Source organism: Copadichromis virginalis, linkage group LG12 (assembly GCF_057382275.1).
Source record: "Copadichromis virginalis isolate Kocher_CV1m ecotype Utaka linkage group LG12, C_Virginalis_male_GT1.1, whole genome shotgun sequence".
In the NCBI taxonomy this organism is placed as follows: Eukaryota; Metazoa; Chordata; class Actinopteri; order Cichliformes; family Cichlidae; genus Copadichromis; species Copadichromis virginalis.
Window position 1 is genome coordinate 15,932,311 of NC_140629.1, and position 20,104 is coordinate 15,952,414.

At 41.6% G+C, this 20,104-nt stretch overlaps 1 protein-coding gene across 3 annotated transcripts; it reads left to right on the forward strand.

Annotated features, from left to right (window-relative positions):
* The first annotated feature begins 1,148 nt into the window (after nt 1–1,148).
* LOC146696715 (rabphilin-3A-like) lies at nt 1,149–18,753 on the forward strand. Of its 3 annotated transcripts, XM_085474969.1 has the most exons (19): nt 1,149–1,404; nt 11,428–11,517; nt 11,637–11,648; nt 11,810–11,935; nt 12,044–12,173; nt 12,306–12,389; nt 12,481–12,649; nt 12,860–12,904; nt 13,685–13,867; nt 13,957–14,139; nt 15,538–15,617; nt 15,761–15,835; nt 16,058–16,167; nt 16,309–16,435; nt 16,526–16,582; nt 16,690–16,844; nt 16,924–17,005; nt 17,567–17,663; nt 17,757–18,753. In XM_085474969.1, exons 2-19 carry the CDS (start codon nt 11,444–11,446, stop codon nt 17,885–17,887), a joined length of 1,920 nt encoding a protein of 639 aa, XP_085331095.1. In that variant the 5' UTR covers nt 1,149–1,404; nt 11,428–11,443; the 3' UTR covers nt 17,888–18,753. The 3 variants fall into 3 exon arrangements, with proteins under 3 accessions (XP_085331095.1, XP_085331096.1, XP_085331097.1); XM_085474970.1 differs by lacking the exon at nt 11,637–11,648; XM_085474971.1 differs by lacking the exon at nt 12,860–12,904 and having other exon boundaries at nt 1,150–1,404.
* The last annotated feature ends 1,351 nt before the right edge of the window (nt 18,754–20,104 follow it).

Here is a 20,104-nt window from a genome sequence, read left to right on the forward strand (position 1 = left end):
AGTAACTCTGGGCCTCTGTGGAGTATATAGCTGATCTTATCGCTTTCTAAAAATGGATAACAAAACGTAAGGAGTGCTGAATCCTTCAATAATACAGAGTATTAGAGTATGCTAGCGGCTAATCTAGCAAACGAATTAACAACAGAGTGATTTTAGATGTTGTAGAACTATAAGATGTTAAGCTGTGTGTCTTTTTCATAACAGTGACATGGTTGTATTTACCTTAATCGAACGAGTAGTCAGTCGCGGCAAACCCATCAGCAAATAAACTGGAGCAGACGGGCTACGTAAAAAGTGTAGGGGGGCGTGGTTGAGGTCAGGTCCAGCGGGTGTGTGGGCGGGAGCGTGACACAGTCGCTCCACCTCAAGTCACTACTGCGCAGACTCTGGCTCCAAAAATGCAAGATGGCAGCCTCCATATGCGGGGTATTTTGGCTTCATTTTTGCACAATGGGAGGAGGCGCTGTCGCGTCGTCCATGTTTTCTACAGTCATTGGCGGCAACTCTACACTGTAACAACCATAAAGTGCAGGCCATAACCACTGTGCCAACGGTTATTTATGACCGTGACGATTGTTGATTTCATTCACGTTACAAATAACTTATTAGAATAATTAAAAAAAAAAGAATCCTTTTAGATTAATTCAAAACCTTCAACTAAAGAAATGCATTCATCCTTTTCCTCGCGCAATTATTTTTCGATCCATTAGATGGCGCAGTATCTTCACAGTAGGATTCAATCGCCGGCAAACTCCGGTAATTGAGTCACTGATGTTGGAACTTTACTGTTTTTTTTCTTGAAAATTACATAGTTAAAACTATCTTTTAAAAAGGAGAAAAAGAAGAAGATGCGTCAGGGGAAATAAAAGTTTCTGCTAATTTTATCTTACAGAAAACAAAGGTTCTTGTAGGCACATACATATGAAGAATAAAAACAAACCCCATGGTTGTTTAATATAATTTTTAAAAAGTGACTCAAATAAAAAACGGCTTAAAAAAACAACCTTTAAAGCTATAATCCACGTTTACGCGCCATAAAGACAGACTGCTGGATGACGAGACAAATTTAGACAATGTGTTATGGAGACAATTGGATCAGGTGATGACTGCCTACTTGAGCATCAGTGTTATCACTTCACATCCAGGGGTTTCCTGCCCAGGGTACCAAGGGCTTTCCATCCTCCGCACAGGATAGAAGACCAGTTCCCACGCACTGGGGTGATCCACTGTGCATTTCAGCAACAGATTACTCTTCCAGGCAAAATAAATAAATAAAACCACAGGCTTTTGTGACGAGCACCATGCGCAATGACTAACTCCGTGGTCGGATCCGAGCGCTGCACAGAAATTTAGTCCGCATCATTCCCTGACAGCTCCCTGAGAGAGGCAGGGCTGGATTCACAGGTAGGCTGTGCGATCTCCTTCGAAGGATTTTCAAACATTACATCCTCACCCGAAACATTTCTGTGAGATTATTGCGTTTGGACAGCCCATTGTAATTTCTCTTTAGCCTGTGCAAGTTGAATGGATGCAGCATTTCATTCAGAAGACACGGGGAATAGAAATCGCTTACTAGGGAGCTCGTTTTATTGCCTGTTTTTATTAATTTGCTGGAACACATATCATGGGTTTTTATTAGCCTGTTATTTACTGAGTCGTTTGAATGAAGGGGAGGATTGTGAGGGAGTGTGCAGTGCACTCAGTATGCGTGCTGATAATTAACCTATAGCTTTCAATTATAACAATGAACATTTCAGTGAATCCTTTGTGTTTTGGGGGGTACATCATTCTGAAGACGTGATCCTGCTGCAGAATTTTATTTATTTATTTTATTTTATTTTTTGCTGTCATTCATGCAGAGCTGGTGTTGCACTGATTTACTACTACCTACTTTGGTGTTATGATTATGGACTAAGTTTATTCATGAATGGCTACACTCTAGGTGTACCTCAGTAGGTTCAGCCCCCCATCTCCCTTTATAAAAAAGATTTAATAAAACAAGACTAGAGCCCGGCTCCTCCTGCAAATGAAGTGCTTTGTTGTTGTAGATCTGATGTAAGAAAACAGACCTGGTAAGTCATGTGGGAGACTGTGTGGTTGCAGTCCCTGGGCGTTGCTGCAGGGTTTTTTAGGAGCGCACGCTGGAGGCTTGCAGACTATAGAGGAAAAACATCAAGCTGATCACTGATGTGGGGAGGGCTGCTTCTCAACTCCAGCTGTGACACAGAGCAGGTGAATCAGTTGACTACTTATTGTGATGTTATCTTTTACTGCACCCTAGGGCTCTTATTATTATTAAACCTGGAATGTCCAAGCAGTGTGTGTGTGTGTGTGTGTGTGTGTGTGCGTGTGTGTGCGCGCGCGCGCGCACGCGCGCTGTAATGGGTTGGACTAGTTCATTCTTATTCTGACATTAATATGGAAAGAGGACAGAGAAAGGAAGCTGGGCTCTGCCTTCCAGTTCCACCATCTCCCAACTCCTCCTACAGACCTGAAAGCATGTGGATTAAATGGGGGAAGGGAGAAAAGACTGAATGAATGGTCTGAGCGATATCTGCAGTTGCATCCTTGCACATAAGCAGCCCCAGTAGTGATTGAACGACACCTTCATCCTGATGTCCCCTGTCTTTGTATTTTTCTCCCTGCCTGCTAGCCTATTGTTGTTTTCGAAAGAAGGAATGAAATTAAGAAAAGATATAGGAGGAGATCAGTTGTTTTCACATCTGGTCACATAAAACAAGAGTAAAAGAGCAAGAATGATGGGTATTTATAGAAAAGGTGGGGGGGGGGGGTGAAAGATGGAGGAATGAAGTGCTTTGCATGCTGCATGCATTATTTAACACACAAGCATACAAGGCAGCCATACCCTTCTTCTTTAACCACGTTACTTTACAACATTTGTAACAATGACCTGGTCCGCATGGGTCTGAAAATTTAGCGCACACACACACACACACACACACACACACACACACACACACACACACACACACACATGGAGTTTAATCACTCTCATTCTCATCTTCTGATCTTGCTGTTACCATGGCCACAGTTGGTAAAGGTGCATGACTCCATGTTTTTCTGTGCTCGTCACCATCTATGCATGCAGCTTCGGGCCTAAATCACACAGTTTTTACTGTAAATCTACGCAGATTTTGTGTTCTGTGTTTAAATTCTGTTAGAGGAGATTTTATTCTGCCATTTGTGTCCAAGCTCCAGAGGGGAGTGGCTTCATCTTCTTATTCTCATCAGCGGTGGATAAGCATTGATTCACTTACTTATCCAAATGTGGTGATTCGAGCTGCCTAAATGGTGTGGCATATTGGAGAAAGCAGAAGTAATGAATGTGGCCTTTTAACAAAGTTCCCCCAGCAGAGTGAGGAGTTAAACATCCAAAATAGAATTAACACTAGTTTATCTCGAAAACCCCTTTTCCACCTTTCCACTACCCTTTCCAATCCCTGACCCTTATTTTACACTCATTCTAATCAGCGCTTTACATATGTTGCAGCTGCAATGATGGTCTTCAGAGTAACGCCTACAGGAAGCCTCCCGACAAAGGTTTTTCTCTCAAAAGTTGCAAAGAAGCTTGCTGTTAGTGTTGCAGCTTCCAGGCCAGAACAGTTTGCCAACACAGATTTGTTAAAAACACCCAGGGGCATTGTACCTGCTAGTTTGCTAGTGGGACAAGAGGGAGAGTCAGATATCCCACAGCTGAACCACATCTTCACAGGGGAGAGAGTAACGGCAGTAAGACTAAGAGAGACCTGACGTGTTTTCTTTCATCTTATGAACCATGTAGTTTTGTCTCATAAGACTACAAACAGACATTTAATACCCCTATCTGTTACCTCTGACATAAGATTTGAAGAAACCGAGGGAACGTAATCAGCCGGTGCATCAGCAGCCAGTCCCACCTCTTGCTTCTGGGGCATACAAGGATGAATCACCATCAGCCAAGCAAATCTGAAACTCACTGCAGGCTCTTGCTAGAGTGCCGGTAATCGAGTGTTCCCTCGTCCTGTAGCTGTTGACTGACTTAGCTTTAAAAGGAGGCTCGGATAAAAGCATTCTCTGCTATATTAGGAGACTTGTGATGTAACAGAGTTGGTGATAACTGTGATATTTAAAATATGAAATATTTAAAGAATATTAATAATGCACACAAAAAAATAGTGCAGCACCAGTAACTATCACGTTGACACTTAAGCATAGTGGGTGGCAGTATTGCACTTTAACTGATGGCAGATGTTATGCCATGTGGAGTTTTGTTGTTGATTAAGCAACTGTTCTTTTTCTCTGTTTTTTTATGGTTAAGGTTTCAGACTTTCTCTTCAGCTCCCTTTGAGTCTAAAAGTTGAATCTGAATTATATGTAAATCAATATGCTGGTCAGATGGCGTTTTCAGCTAAATCTGAGGATTGCTAGGATCTGTTGGATGTCGACTGCAAATTCAGCCTTGTTGTGATTTCTGAATAAAAGAAAAAAAAATCTGCACCAGCCAGATTTAGGTTGACTGGATGGAGCCAACAATTATAGCAGGGTATCAGCATGATAGCTTGTTTGGTCACTGGATGGTTTTTCCTGTTTGTTCTCCAACGATGCGGGACCTGGATCCATGCCTGCCGAGAGGATGTAGTTGTGTGTATTTAAAATGGTACAACGCTCTCACATTTGAGAGGTGAAGAGTCCTCGCAGATGGTTCTGCAGATGGTCCCTGTCAGCGCCATTGTCTGAGTGAAAGCATGGATAATTTGTCAATGCGACAGACCTAAAAGACTAACATCCACACTGTTGCCCTAAACAGAGTTTCTCAATCTGTTCCACCCGATGTGATCTGTTCCTCCCCAAATCCTTGTTTGATAGTGGTCAGAGCATAAAGCGTACACTAATGCCTTAAGGAGAGGGTTTACACAGAGTGAATGGCAACGAGGGTGGGAGCTGTAAATAATTAAGAAATGCTGAGTGATGTGTTCCTCTTGCAGCAGAACATTTCACGGTGCAGTGCTTTATAGTGTTGCCCAGGTCCAACTTTCAGTGTGTTGCTATGCTGCCGTCTCACAGTCCTCTATGGAGGATGGATGGTTTTGTCATGCTACTGGGAGTGGGTGGCTACCTTTTGGTGGCTCCTACCCTCTCCCCACTCACTCTGAGACATTGTGAGAATTTGACATCAAGATCTGTTAAGCTACTTAGTTTATAAATCCAAATGATCATAAATTAAATTCTGCGATTTAGATTTAATTTATTTAAATTTGGCGTCGCTGTTTATTTAATGTCAAGTCATGATATGTTTCCTTTGATAAAATCTGAGAAATCAGATGTTTTAATTGCGTTAAGAACTGCCAAATATACATTACAGATGAATGGGATGCTTGCTTTGAAGTAAAAGAGTATACACTTACACAATATAATCATGCAATACCGTGCAATCAAAATAATGTGTCAGCTTTGCAATCCATTGAACAGATGTTGGGAAATTTCCCGTGATAAGTCAGCTCCTTAAACTGCAGATAAAAATGAGTTGGTTATCAAATTACTGGACTCATCCTGTTGAAATCAGGAGCTTTTGTTTATCCCCACACATTTAATAGTTGTTGAGAACAAATATGGGCTAAAGTGGTTATCCTGTCTTCCAAACTACAACATGCAGAGATGTGATTTTATGATGCGAATGACTGGAGCACATTTGACTCTTCCTTTTTACTTTGTGGTTGCAGGCGTTCCTGTTTCAGTTTTTTTTTCTTTTTTTACTGCTAAAGGTGGCAAGTCAATTACCATTCATGACCCTTACTGCACAGTGTACTCCAATCTTGTGTTTATAGCCTAATCAAAAATATAACACAGAACATTTTACAGCCTATAAAAAAAGACCTTCAGTTTCTACCTCACACGTCACCGCTGACTGCGAAGGAGCAGCTGGTTGTACTTTTCTGATCACATGTAGCTTACAAGTGAGTCAAAATGCTGTTGAGTAGTTCGTGTTTTGAAGAGAACTTGAGTGGTCTATAGACAGCTCACATATAGGCTTGTTTTTACAGACCATCCATCATTTTCCAAAAGTAGATCGTTTTCAACATTAAATTGTTTTCTCCATCATTCTAATCTCGTACTCAAATTCATCGAGTAGTGGTTAATTCTCAGGATGTGATAGTAGTTCATCCATATGCCGGCAATGCTGCTCGCTTGCGCCTTCCGTCTGCCCAGAATGTTTTACTTTGCTGTATTTAATTAGCATTTGGCAAAAAAGTCAGTGTGTGAGGAAGTGAATTAAAAAAGAAGGCATGATGTTCCAGATCACCACAGGACTTGAGCTAAAACTTTAGGCCAACCAAGACCTGTTTGTGTTCTCTTTCATAATACATAACACAATCTGACTTACTGCCAGACCAGATGGTAGAGGAGGAAAAATCAGGATGAAGTAAAATATGTTTCGTCACTTCTTAAACCCTCCTTTAAGTCCTTCTTTTTTCTTTATGATTTTATCATAAAACTTGAAAGTGATTTGTTGTATTTTGCATTGCACCATGTTTTTTAGCGATGACGTTGCCGTTCACCTTTCACAATAATCTTTGTTTCTTTGTTTGATGGTTTTGCGTGTTGAGTATGTTAGATTGTTAATAGAACCTCCATTATGCATTCAAAAGTTTTTGAACACATGAAATATAAATCAAAGGGAAACCAATTGTGTAAATCTGCATTGATCTCTGATTCTCATTAACCCATTTTACAAATATCCTTTGTGGAGGATGGCGAGGGAATTGTTGCCCTGGAATTCAAGTGTAGTACCTTGTAGTGTTTCAGTGTCATTATATTTAATACATTTATAAGTAGGACATGTAGCGGGGTGTCAGGCGATTGATAAAGCCCTTGGTTACGCTGCAGACAGTTGTCCTCTATCAAATTCGGAATAAGATAATACGTTTAGCATTTGGCAGTAATTTTGATTATTTAGTTTGTCTGCTTCATCAAAATAGATTTGCGAACCGTTCATGTTTCTTTCATAAATAATGATCAATGCCAATTTAAAAATTGCAGTATTGTTAGAGCACAAAGTGCTTGTATATTATTTGAGTAAATCCTTGCTTTTGTTTGCAGATTTCAGTACAGGAGGTAGCTTCGCTCTATCCTTACATCCCACTTACAGTGGCCCATGGTGAATCATTCCAAAGAAGCCCCACTGACTTGTTGTCACTGCCTGCTTTCCTCAGCTCTCCCTTCCGCAAGTACTGAAAACTCAAGACATTACTGTAAAAAGGTGCTTTTTCCCAGTCTGTTGGTTTTCCAGTCATATATTCTGCAGTAATGAGTCATACTCCTACTATTGAAAGATATACAACAACATTAATCTGTGAAAGTGCCTGACTGGACTCGAAATGGGTTACTCTTGCTGATGATTTTCTTGAACTGAAGAATGGATAGCTGTGTTTGCTAAAAGCTGATGCAAAACATCCAGGCTGTGCTCAGGGAGTTGTGTGTACGTAGACCCCTGAAGATGCACAGATGCAGATTTGTATTGACTAGTCTCTCAGGCCCTGAGGAGGAGACACAGGTTTCTAAATCGGTCCTCTCCACCCCCATATGAAATTCTCTCTATAGAGAGATCCCGCTGCATCCATGACTTATGGTGATCAGTCTTGAGTCGATGCTCTCCCTCTGGTCTTTCCTGCTGTCATCTCACACATGATCTGTTACTAGCTACTCCTGGCGGTATGGTGTGGCCATTTGCACAGTTCCCATTGTAAAGGTTTCATAACATTTTTGCAGAAGAATAAACAACAAATTAATAAATAACAGAGAATATGTGCTTCTCCTCAGAGAGGAATCCACCACCTGACTGAGTCATTTTTACCAGTTAAGCTGAGAAGTATAGAGGATGGAGTCTGAGGGTTAAAATTATGTCAGAAACAAGGCCCAGTATGACATTTTGGGCAAGACAGTTCATTATAATTGGTCTTGGATACAATTTTCAAAGTTACAGTACATTTAAAACCTTTTGAGAGAATTTAAACTACAACCAATGAAACCAGCACTACTTTCCAAAAGCTAAAGCATAACATCCTATAGTGACAGCTCTTTATGTGTATGTGATCCTTCAGACTATCTCCTGAATATTAATTGGTTTGTCACTTCAGCAAAGAACCCACTACTGTGATGCATTAATATCTATCCCGAGCAGGGAGCTCGGGCTAGTCTGAGTCAGTCGTTACCTTGCCCAAGTCTTAACGTAGCCTCCCATCTGTCTCTCTCCATCCACCTCTGCAGGACAATAATGTTCGACAAAAGTGCCGTAATTTATTTTGGCAAGTGAAGGAGGGCCGCACTTGAGAGTGTCAGTGCATAAAATACACGGTGTGGTCAGAGTTATGTCTGATCTGTCAGTCTGCTGCTGAAAAAGTGGAAAAAGACCAGGCTCCCTGAGGACTGTGCTGCTAGTGTTGGCTAGATGCAGGCGCTGCATCAGAAGGAAAAGCCCACACCCAGAGTGCCTATTGATAGCACAGCGAATTTCTTGAATCCTGCAGGCAGACGTACAACAGATTAGACCTCAAAAGGTATGGAGCCCGACGTTACGGAGTATAATATGAGCAGCTGAATGAGTGGTGCATCCCTCCCTTTTGCTACTGCTTTTACTCTCTCCAAGTTTCTACAATGCTGGATTTTCCTGCTTTGAAATGCTGAAGACAAGTACCACAGTGACTTCTCACTTTTCCTTTTTTGTCATTAACATTGTGCATTTTTGGCTAAATCCCGCCCCCAACATATTAAACCTCATAATCCAAAGAGCGGCAATGATGCATAAAGTATAGATAAAAACAGAATGCAACAATTTACAAATCATTTAATAGGCTTTATTTAAGTTTTTATAGTTAAAAGACAACATACCAAAGCTTCAAAGTGACAAAAATGATGATTTTTGTAATAATATATGGACATTTTGATTTTGATATACCAGCAAAACACTGCAAAAAAAGAGAGGCAACATCAACACTGTTTTGCATCACCTCATGCTTTAAAACACTCAACAACTTGGGAACCATGATGAATGATCGTTGTAATTTTAAGAGCAGAGTACTTTTCAGGTCTTCCCTGATATAGATCTTAGGTGCTTGAAAGTTTTACATCTCATAAAGCACCAACTGTTTTCAATGGGCAGGACTGCAGGCAGGCCAGTGTAGCACTTACACTCTTATTAAGATGACATGTTGTTAGAAAGCATGCACACTTTGGTTTGGTATTCTTTTGCTTAAATGAGCAAGCTTTTCTCTGACTACTCCCAGATGGGCTAATTACCCATGCTGTGCCCACCGATTCGCCCCTTTCCCATCACAGATGTAGCCCCTACAAATGGTCTCCACATCTTTCATTCTGAAACATTTGACCTGCTCGCTCTTTCTTAAACAATAATGCTTCTTATTTTACCTAATTAGTTGCCAGATTTCCACCAGGTGGTTTTATGTTATACACCACCTCAGTTTTGAAAAATTAAATGAAAATGTATTTAAATAGCCCAAAAGCTTCAAGGCTTTACATTGTAAAGACAAAACCCTAAAATAATACAGGCAAAAAACCCTCAATAATCAAACGACTCCCTATGAGCAAAACGAAAAACGTCCTTTTACCGGAAGAAACCTCTGGCAGAACCAGGCTCAGAAATGGGTAGCCATCTGCTTGACCAGTTGGGGATGAAGCAAGACAAGACAAAAGACACACAGTGGAAGAGAGCAGATCACCATAACAATTCCTGGTATCTAAAGCACAAGAAAGGTTCTTAGTTTGTCTGGTTGCTTCAGTTTCGAACCTGCCAGTCTTCTCTGAATGCAGGTACTTTCCTTCATGACATACACTGTGGATCCAATCGCTCCATGTACTGTCTGGCAGAGGATTGATACAACCCTCTGTCAGTCGCAGGAGTGCCTACAGACACACACACACACACACACACATACACACACACTCAGAAAGCAGTCTTACTCGTAGGCAATTGCCTCAGTGAATTCTGTCGACGGTGTCGTATTATCTTTACCATGTCAGTCTGAGATTAAATTACATTGCTAGTGTATCATATGGATGGATGAACCACTCACTCTTTCTCACTGTCATTATTAGTACTCACTCTGTTCTCTGTCTATTTTTTTTGTTTTGTTTTGTTATGGGGTTTATTTTGCATCATGTACTGCAGTGACCGCAAAAGCTGACATTTACTTTAAATACTCTGATGACACAGCCATCCTTAGCATCCTCCTCGGCAACAGTGACTCTCTCCTTGTCTGTAAACAGTCCAGTTCAGATTCTTCATGGAGCGTGAATAAGTTCCAAGTGAAGTCTTATAAATAGTCTTATAAACATTAGTCTCCCCTGCCCCCATAGCACCCACCTCCATACCCAGCTTCACCAACATCCCTGGGGCCAAACGAGTTGATAACTTGATGGCATTTAAAAAAAAAGGCGTTAACACACTATGACCAATCAGAAATGCTGTAAAAAGACTCTTAGTCATAGCTGTGGTGTCATTGCATAATTGAGCGACTCCTGCTGCACGTAACCATCTGTTTCTTTGATTTGTGCAGATTCACAAACGGGAAGCGATTCTTATGGCTTCACTAACAGCTGCTCAAATAACTGACCTTGCCACCCCCAATTTGCACAACTTTATCTCCACAGGCCTGACAGTGAAGGCGCATCTAAATTCAAACAAACTAGACCACTCACTTCACTTCATATTGCATCATTTCACTCTGCACCATCATGAACAAGAAGGCTCGTTTTGTCATGAGCGTCGTTCCCATTGTTGTATGCCCAGTAAGCGTCTCTCCCCCTACAGGAAACGCTTATGTCGCTGTAGCTCTGTCGTGTATTTTACAGATCAGTTTGTGGTGTTTCTGAAATGTTTTCTTGCATCCATTCACTGCTTGAATATTTTCCTGGAACTATATATTGAAACAGGCTTGGCAAGAGGACACGATACTGATTAGGCGGTAAATCTGGCAATGCAAGCCTCTTTGAAAGTTGGTGTATTTCTCATGCTTATGCAAATTCATTGGAAGCAAAGTGGATGAAGAAGCTAAAAGTTACTTTTCTGGGAATGATATTTGATTTTTGTAGATTCTACTTTTTTTTTTGGCTTCTGATGGACATTTTAATTAACCCTGCGCTGTGACATTAAAAGGAAGTGTAGCTGGTGACTTTTCAATTTGATGTTGGCTCTGTCCTGGCTCACACATTTGTAGGAAATGACTTTTTTGATGAGAGAGCAATCCGGTGGCAATTAAGTTGGTGCTGCATAAGCACGAGATAAGGGTGCAGGAAAGGTAAAAGTGTGGCTCTGAGATATAGCTAGAGAGTTTTTATGACATCAGTTAAAGCTTGTTTGACTACCTCATGCTGAATTTATCCATGCCTTCTGTCTCTCTGTCTATCCCACAGACTGCAACAGAGCAGCATGACAGACACAGTGATGAGCAGCAGCTCAGATCGCTGGGTGTCCAATGACAGGCAGAGGAACATGCACGCTAGGTAAGCCTGATGCTCAGAACAATTTTTCTTCTAGTAAACCTTTCATATGGCCACATCAACACCTAACTGTGCCTTCCTCTTTTCACCTGCATCTGTCTGATATGTGATTTGTGACATAGTGATAAAGAACAGTAAGTAGATAAACTCCTATCTTATTGCATTAGGCAGCAATGTGCTGATGCAGTAAATGCATGCTCATTCATTCATTGCTCAATGCCTGCATGTAAATGTGTGATTGGTATAGTTAAATCATATAGTGCACCTTCAACTGCAGAGTATGCTTGGCTTACAGGGGCAACTGGACCATGCAGCCAGGCCCCGGTCCCGGTCCAGACCTCACCGATGAAGAGAAGGAGATTATAAACAGCGTGATCGCCCGTGCTGAGAAAATGGAGGCCATGGAGCAGGAGAGAATTGGGTAAGACCTGCAGTAGTTTCTCTTCTGAGACTGATTGCACACATATATTTTGACTTGGGATAATAATTGTTGACATTTTAAGTGAGATTTCACTCTGTGCTGCTGCAGGCGTTTGATAAACCGCCTGGACGACATGAAAAAGACTGTGTGTGGGGATGGAGTGTCCCGCTGTTTGCTGTGTGGAGAGCAGCTGGGCTCACCTGGGGTCAGCTCAGTGGTGTGCGAGGACTGCAAAAAGGTTGGTAATAAGTCAGCTCTTCTGCTACGATTCAGGCTAAAGGTTAAGAAAATCCAATAGGTCAGCCGTATATTTGTAATAACATTGAAAATGGCAAGCAGCTAGTAATCTTTATTCTAATCTGTTGTGTAGAACATGTGTACCAAGTGTGGCACACAGTGTGGCAGTCGGCCACGCGCTGTGTGGCTGTGCAAGATCTGCAGAGAGCAGCGAGAGGTGAGCGCTTTAAAACGAGAGATAAAATTACAATTAAAACAATAATCCATTGAAAAAGACGATAAAACATATGCTTTTCCTCTTTTCTCAGGTGTGGAAGAGATCTGGTGCCTGGTTTTTCAAAGGTTTCCCGAAGCATTTCCTGCCATCACCGATGCCATTATCTAAAGCAAAAGAGACAGGTGCCCAGGAGGCAGCAGAGCCCCAGAGGCCAAAAGCCTCTGGGCCGAGGGAGACAGTAACCCAACAACAAGCACCAGGTAGACACAGCTAGCTTCAACTTTAATCTATCTATCTATCTATCTATCTATCTATCTATCTATCTATCTATCTATCTATCTATCTATCTATCTATCTATCTATCTATCTATCTATCTATCTATCTATCTATCTATCTATCTATCTATCTATCTATCTATCTATCTATCTATCTATCTATAACATAACAGTTGGTCTATGTTATGTCTTAGGTCAGAATCAAAATGAGGCTCTTGCCTCTGAACAACAGGTTTCAGGCAAGTTCAATATCTATAACCCTTTTAAGATAGATCTGCTATATGAATGCGCTTTCCTCTTGCTTCCTGGCATCTGACAGTGTTCTGTTAAGTATTCTGTTTTTATGATGTGCTAGTGGTTCATTTCCTCCCCTTCGTCACCACCCTGGCTATTTTATGGTGGCCAGGTGTGAAGCTACCAAAGCAGGCTAACTAGCTTCCGCTCAGAAAGTGAAAAGTTGCACTTTTTGGAAAATTAATATTTCTAATTTTCAGTGTGACTTTTTCAAACACCACCTCTTCAGTCTCTTCAGATCAGCCTTTCTGATAATGCAGTCCCACCTCTCATTGCTCTTTTCCCTGCCATCAAACCTTTTATCTCCTACCCAAATTTGGCTGTGCCGCCCACTGTCACAGAGGAGGGGGGCATGAAGAGCTCAATTAAACTGTCGGAAGTCCCATGCTGTGGCGTGGAATGAGCCTCCAGGTGGTGCTGGCATGATGGGTCGCACAGCATCATTTCACACTTTCAGCGTGATTACCTGTGCAGTGTGAGTTCCCCGTACAAGAGAAGCAGTCTGCATAGCTGCTGCATGTATGGTTGCTGGCTGCCACAGCTTGTTGTAGCGTATGTAGGTCAATGCCTGTGCTACAAAAAAGCTACAACATCAAAAGTATCTGGAGAGACCGCGGAGTATTACAGAATCCACTGCAGTAGCAGCCTGAAGTGGTCTTATTATGCACTTTTCCCCTATGCGCAGTACGCAAGTTCTGAATAATGTGATTCATGCTTATTTTTAGGGCCCGAGCCACAGGGCCGTCCTGGTTACCCACCTGTGGCGCCTAAACCAGTTATGCGCATGGCCTCAGGCGGGGCTGGCCCAGAAGAGGCCGGGCAGGGCAGCCCAGTGGTGATGAAGAAGATGGTGCCTGTCCAGAGCACCAGACCACAGCCTTGTGCATCCACCAACGTGACGCAGCAGGGTGAGAAACAGCTCTTTGTGTTTAGAGAGAGAGAGAAATCCTCAGTTGTGTCATTTCTTGCTGTCTGAGACAACTGAATGTGGTTGTAGGTTCAATGGTCGGAGATGGAGGTGCTTACTCTTCTGGTGCAGTTCCTCCAGAGCAGAGAGCGCCTCCTGCAGTGAGAGAGGACAGGAGGCAGCCGACTGCCTACGGTGCCCCTCCTGCCCGACAGCAACCTCCCCCAGCTGACGAGGAGGAGGAAGTCAATGACTATGACTCGGATGAAGCCAGTGAGTACACCATCTGCTCACCCTTCTCATGGAGTGACATGACTGATGTGTATTGTTTTAAATTCCCTTTCTGTACAGTTTGATTTCTCTCCACTGATTTCAAGAAAATAACAAAAGATAAGGGTTTGGTTTTGGGGTTTTCTTTAAATCAGGAAGAACTTATTTCTGTAAGGCGTACAGTATTGGGGGTTGATTCCCTTAATTTGGCAAAATCTGTTTCCCTCGGGCATACTGAATCACATCTTTGGCTTCATTTCTGCAATTTAGTTCGCTCCTACTAAAATAATTCATGTGCACTTCATTTAATAAATTGCCCAGTAGTCCAAGCAAACGGTAAATATCATTCTGGCAGTGCCTGTCGAGCTGAGTTAAAAATGACAAATAAACACCGTATGTGACCAGAATATAAAAAAATCGTTATCAGAGGAAGTAAAGCAGAGAAACATGTAGAGCTACATAAGTAGCGATGCATCTAGTCACTGTTTTCATGTATCCCATTTTAATGATGAGGATGATAACCCGCCAGTCATGATTTTGGCCTCCGGCGTCAAACAGCCCTCATTCTGTCTCAGGGGAATTGGGTTTTAATTTATTTTATTGAGGTCCAGGACAATTAAGCTGTGCAAAAAAAAATTTAAGATACAGGAGGCGGAACATGTTATAGATCCCTTGTGTGGGATTTAGTCCCCAGTGTAAGCAGGGAACATGTCAGAAATAGCAGTGATTTTATGTGTCTGTTCTCTATGGGGATGTGATGTAGCCCAGTTGGATACGACTTCTTTACTTAACAAGTAACAGCAATTTCGGCATATCTTAACTTAATATCTGCATGTTTTGATTTTTAGTGATTTGTTACCAGTATAAATAATATGCATATTTAATCTTTTAATAAATTATAATCCAGTAGTGCTTATTTTCATCTATAAAAGTGATACGATCATATAGGAATATTGACCTTGGTCCAGACTAAAATACCATACTAGCACCATTTAAGGACTGAAAATTACATCCAGACATTCATATGCTTTTGCTTATGCTTGGCAATAAAACTCATGTAAAGAAAGTCTGAGTGGGCAGCATGCTGGTCTTTATTTTTTCCCTCCCTTATCCTTTGAGACTTGATTTCTTTTATATTATATTTCCCTGTTTTTAATAAGATTGTCCTGCTGTTTACATAAGGTAAATAGAAGCCTGAGAATGTTTCATGATGAAGGTCAAGTCCTTTTGTCCATCCCTTCAGTCCATTCTGGGCTGGTTTCCAATTCTCATTTTAATTTACAAGATGAGCGTTGTTTAATTACAAGACAATCTTTCTATATTTACACTCTTAATTGTTCAAGAGCAGACTTGCTGTCTCCCTGTACCTTCGTGTAATGATTGGTCCGGGATCTCTTTCAGCCACTCTGGGCTCTCTAGAGTTCAGTCTTCACTATGAACAGGAAAGCAACAGCCTCCACTGTACCATCCTCAAAGCAAAGGTACCACTATTCAGCTCATTCTCCCACACAAAGAGGCAATTTCAATCAAGTGGGTCATGTTAAAAAGGCCCTGAATGGCACTATAGCTTAATTGCTGTCTGTCGTTTGTGATGTGGTGAACACCCTGCCCTGTTTCTCCTCAGGGACTGAAACCCATGGACTCAAATGGACTGGCAGATCCTTATGTCAAGCTTCATCTGCTGCCAGGGGCTAGTAAGGTAAAATGCGTACTTTCCTACATTAAACTTTCACTTATTTTAAAAGATCTCCTGCTATGCAATAAAGGAAGGATGGCAATTTCAGGCCGTTTGATTTGATGAGAAACCTTTCTCCTAGCTCAAGCCTGACATCTTGTGGTTTAGTCTTACAAGTATGACTTGGAGGTTTAACTTTATCTAGAAAATTATATTTCCTTTCCTGATCCACCTTGAATCCAACAGTCGAACAAGCTGCGCACAAAGACACTGAGAAACACCCGCAACCCTGTGTGGAATGAGGCGCTCACCTACCATGGCCTGACAGATGAGGACATGCAGCGTAAGACCCTCAGGTGAACACTAAACTTCAGACTGTTTCACTTAAAGCTTTACTTTGCATCAACAGCCATGTGGTCACATGTCAAACTGAATCTGTCCTTGCATTTAAAGACATACCGGTCTGTATAATTAAGAGTTACTTAAAATTTTCTCAGGGTCTCTGTCTGTGACGAAGACAAGTTTGGGCATAATGAGTTTATCGGGGAAACCCGAGTGGCACTGAAGAAACTGAAGATGAATCAGAAGAAAAACTTCAACGTGTGTCTAGAGAGAGTTGTGCCTGTGAGTGAAACTCACACATAGTCAAAGAGGCCTTTGTTCCATTTGTCACAGACTCTTTTTGACCTGCTCTAATCTCGCTCCCCCTCGCAGACAAAGAAAACCGCAACAGCCGGCACAGCCAGAGGGATCGCTCTCTACGAGGATGAGGCAATGCTATTTCCACACATGTCTAAACATGATGGATTCCCCCACAAGTTTATGCAAATTTTTATCATGAATCCTACTGAACTATTTACCTCCTCTCTCTGTCATAGCCGGGGAAAGACGGCACAGAGGTAGAAGAGCGTGGTCGGATTCTGATATCCCTGATGTACAGCACCCAGCAGAACCGCCTCATTATAGGCGTTGTGCGCTGCGTCCATCTGGCGGCCATGGATGCGAATGGTTACTCGGACCCATATGTCAAAATGTAGGTAGAGCAAACAATAAGTACACTTCACTGCTAATGCATGCCGTTAGATTCAATTTTGCACATGTGCAATTTACAGATGTCTGAAGCCTGACATGGGGAAGAAGGGAAAGTGCAAAACACAAATCAAGAAGAGGACTCTGAACCCAGAGTTTAACGAGGTTTGTAAGAGAGCTCAAAGGGAAACTCTGCAGTTAATATAAATGAGCTCCTCCACAAGTTACCAACACATTACTGTGGTCTTACTCTGAGCAACCATAGACTGTATATAAAAGATTGATGTAGACACTATGACTTCACTCGTTGGTTTGTGAAGTCGGATAGAACTAAATCCAGGTTTGTTTCTGAGCATCACATGCTACCAGGCATACATCTGGCTCAGAAACCAAGGACAATGCTCATTTGAACTATAGCAACATGTCAATCTCAAAGTTACTACGTCCTCCATCATATCCTGCTTTATGCCTCATTTAATCATTGTACTCTGATTACGATCATAATTTACCTGAGGTTGGTAATAGGTACAAAGTAGGGTCATTTTCTCAGCTTTTCTTCTTTTTACACCACCTTCTAACTGTGGAAAGCCTGCTGGCCATTAGAAAGACTCCAGGCTCAAAGCTCTTTTGCACTGGCAAACCTGGAGGCTACATCCATCTTTTATATCAGGTCTATCAGAAATGAAAAAGGCTAAAGGCTGTCTCATTGTCCCTATCAAACTTCAGGAATTCAGTTTCGACATCAAACACAGTGAACTGGCCAAGAAGACGCTAGATATATCAGTGTGGGATTACGATATTGGGAAGTCCAATGACTACATAGGTAAACATTTGATCTGTTTTGATGCAATAAACGTGATATTCTCACAGGTTCTCCACCTGCCTTTCACACCTCCTCCCACTTCTCTTCTCACAGGTGGATGTCAGTTGGGTATCACTGCCAAGGGAGAGAGGCTGAAGCACTGGTATGAGTGTTTGAAGAACAAAGACAAGAAGATTGAGCGCTGGCACACCTTGTTAAATGAGAATCACGTTGCTAGTGATTAACCACTTGCCCCATCGCACCATACAGCATGTGCTCATACTATCCTTCCTAGCTGGCTTGCATTTATCTCCTGATCAACTTTTTTTTAACCATGTTCTTGTTTATTACTTAATCTTCTGTATTCACTGCTCCCGTTTGCCCTCTTCCCCGAGTTAGTATACTGTTCTGTCCCGTTTCCTTATAAACGATTCCTCTGCCTACACTGATACTTAATCTGCCTCTGGTACAAATCATGGCGCAAATGAATTAGAAATTTTTGTTAATGTAGCTGAGACATCTATCAGCAAGGCCATCACGCCTGTCAGCGATGTTACACGTTGTGCCGAACTTGACACGTTCTTCGCAAAGGAAAATGATGTTTGACTTGCACAGAACAAGAAAAGCAATATGCTACGGCATCTGTCACAACCTTTGCTCAAGCTTAAAAAAAGGCTCGACGGAGCTCACGCTTAAAATTTATTAGACTGTAAAGGTATTATCTTTGTTTTCTCACGTGATGACATCACGCTATAGTGTAACACTTGACCTGTATAAGCATGTCACGCCACACACAACACTACATGCAGCTGCACCTTCAGATACTTCAACTTTCTCAGCATATTGTATATTACCATGAAGAAATGTTTACATAATGATACATTGCTCAGGTTAGTATAGACATCTGATTACAACAGATGATTCATAAGTCAGTGGACCATGAGCTAGATCAATCTTCAATCAGTTGCTGTTAATTTGTGATTTAAAATTAGAGCACTTAGTTTAAACCAGGAGGTTTTTTTCTGTATGGTAATTTAAACTGTGAACTCTGAGTTTGTGGAAAGTATTAACTATGTGTTTAGAGAAACTGAAAAATGAACCGTGATGTTTACTTTCCAGTTGATTTCTTTGTCGCGGTGAGAACTGGCAGGAAACAAACAAACAAACAAAAAGAACTTCATCCTGCTACCTCTACTCCTCTGAAGCTAGCGGTTCACCCTGACACCTCAGAGGTTTTCTACTGCAGTGTTTACATGGAATGCACAGAGTCAGGTTTCTTACAGCTTTCCCTAACAAATTTGGCTGCTCCGCTTAACAAGCAGAGAAGGCTGGACAGGTTATGTCATTAGTATGTGCAGCTTTACCTGCATGCACTGTGCTTGTGACTCTTGTGTGCCTGGGGCAGTCATGGCCCGCTTTTACCCCGATGTACCCTTTGCACAAAACAGCCTCCCCCACCCTCCTCGGTCTGCCACACCCCAATCATTCAAGGCTTTAGTGTGCGTTTGTTCAATGATTACAAAAAACCAAGGAAAACACACCTTACAAAGTGGATCGACCTCAATTTATACAGCTGTCTGCAAGTTATTCCAATGTCATAACAAAGACGAAAACAAAAAGATTCTATGCATGAAATGTCTTGTTGTTCAAGATACAGATACATATATATATGTACTTTGTAAGAAATCAATGCTATTGTAATTCCATCAATGTTTACACTTCTCCCCCACAACATTCCTGTTAATACTTTATATACAACAGGGCATATTCTGCATGACTATAACGACTATGGTGTAATCTGAATAAACTGGTTTGTTAGCATCCACAGGATAGACTAATAATCAGCTGAGCACACCATAATATGACCATGTCCAACTCTATCGGTAGCAGACTATGACATTAATCTTATACTTTGAACGAGAGGTCCTGTACATAAAATCTTTCCAGCGTCTTGTTTTCTCTGTAAAACCACTCTGCCCCCTCGTGGCAGTTATTCAGACGCCCTCCAGTCCCGCATTTGTGCTATTTCAGCCACAGTGATCGTCAAATGATGATCGGCATTTTGCTGTTTCAAAAAGCAAAACGAGCAGAAAACAAAAGCAGGCTTTCTCCTGAGCTACACCCACACCTGTCTTCTTCTTGTTTCAGCCAGTTCAGTGGAATGTTTCTTCTTTAATCTCTGTATTTGTACATAGATAGTGCATGCAACGGAAAGATGTATGTTTGCAAATAACTTTGCATGTAAAGATTTTGCAGAGAGTTTACACAGATCAATAAAGTCTAAGGAAAAAAACAACAAGCTTCTTGATGTGGAAAAGCCTTTCTGATATTAGGAGGAAAGATGCTCTCATCATATGGTGGTAATAAATGGAACAAACATGAAATTTGAAAGGATAAAAACTGAGGTGGACGATTGGACAGTTTATAACCACTTCAACTGTGCTTTATTGATGGAAAAGTAT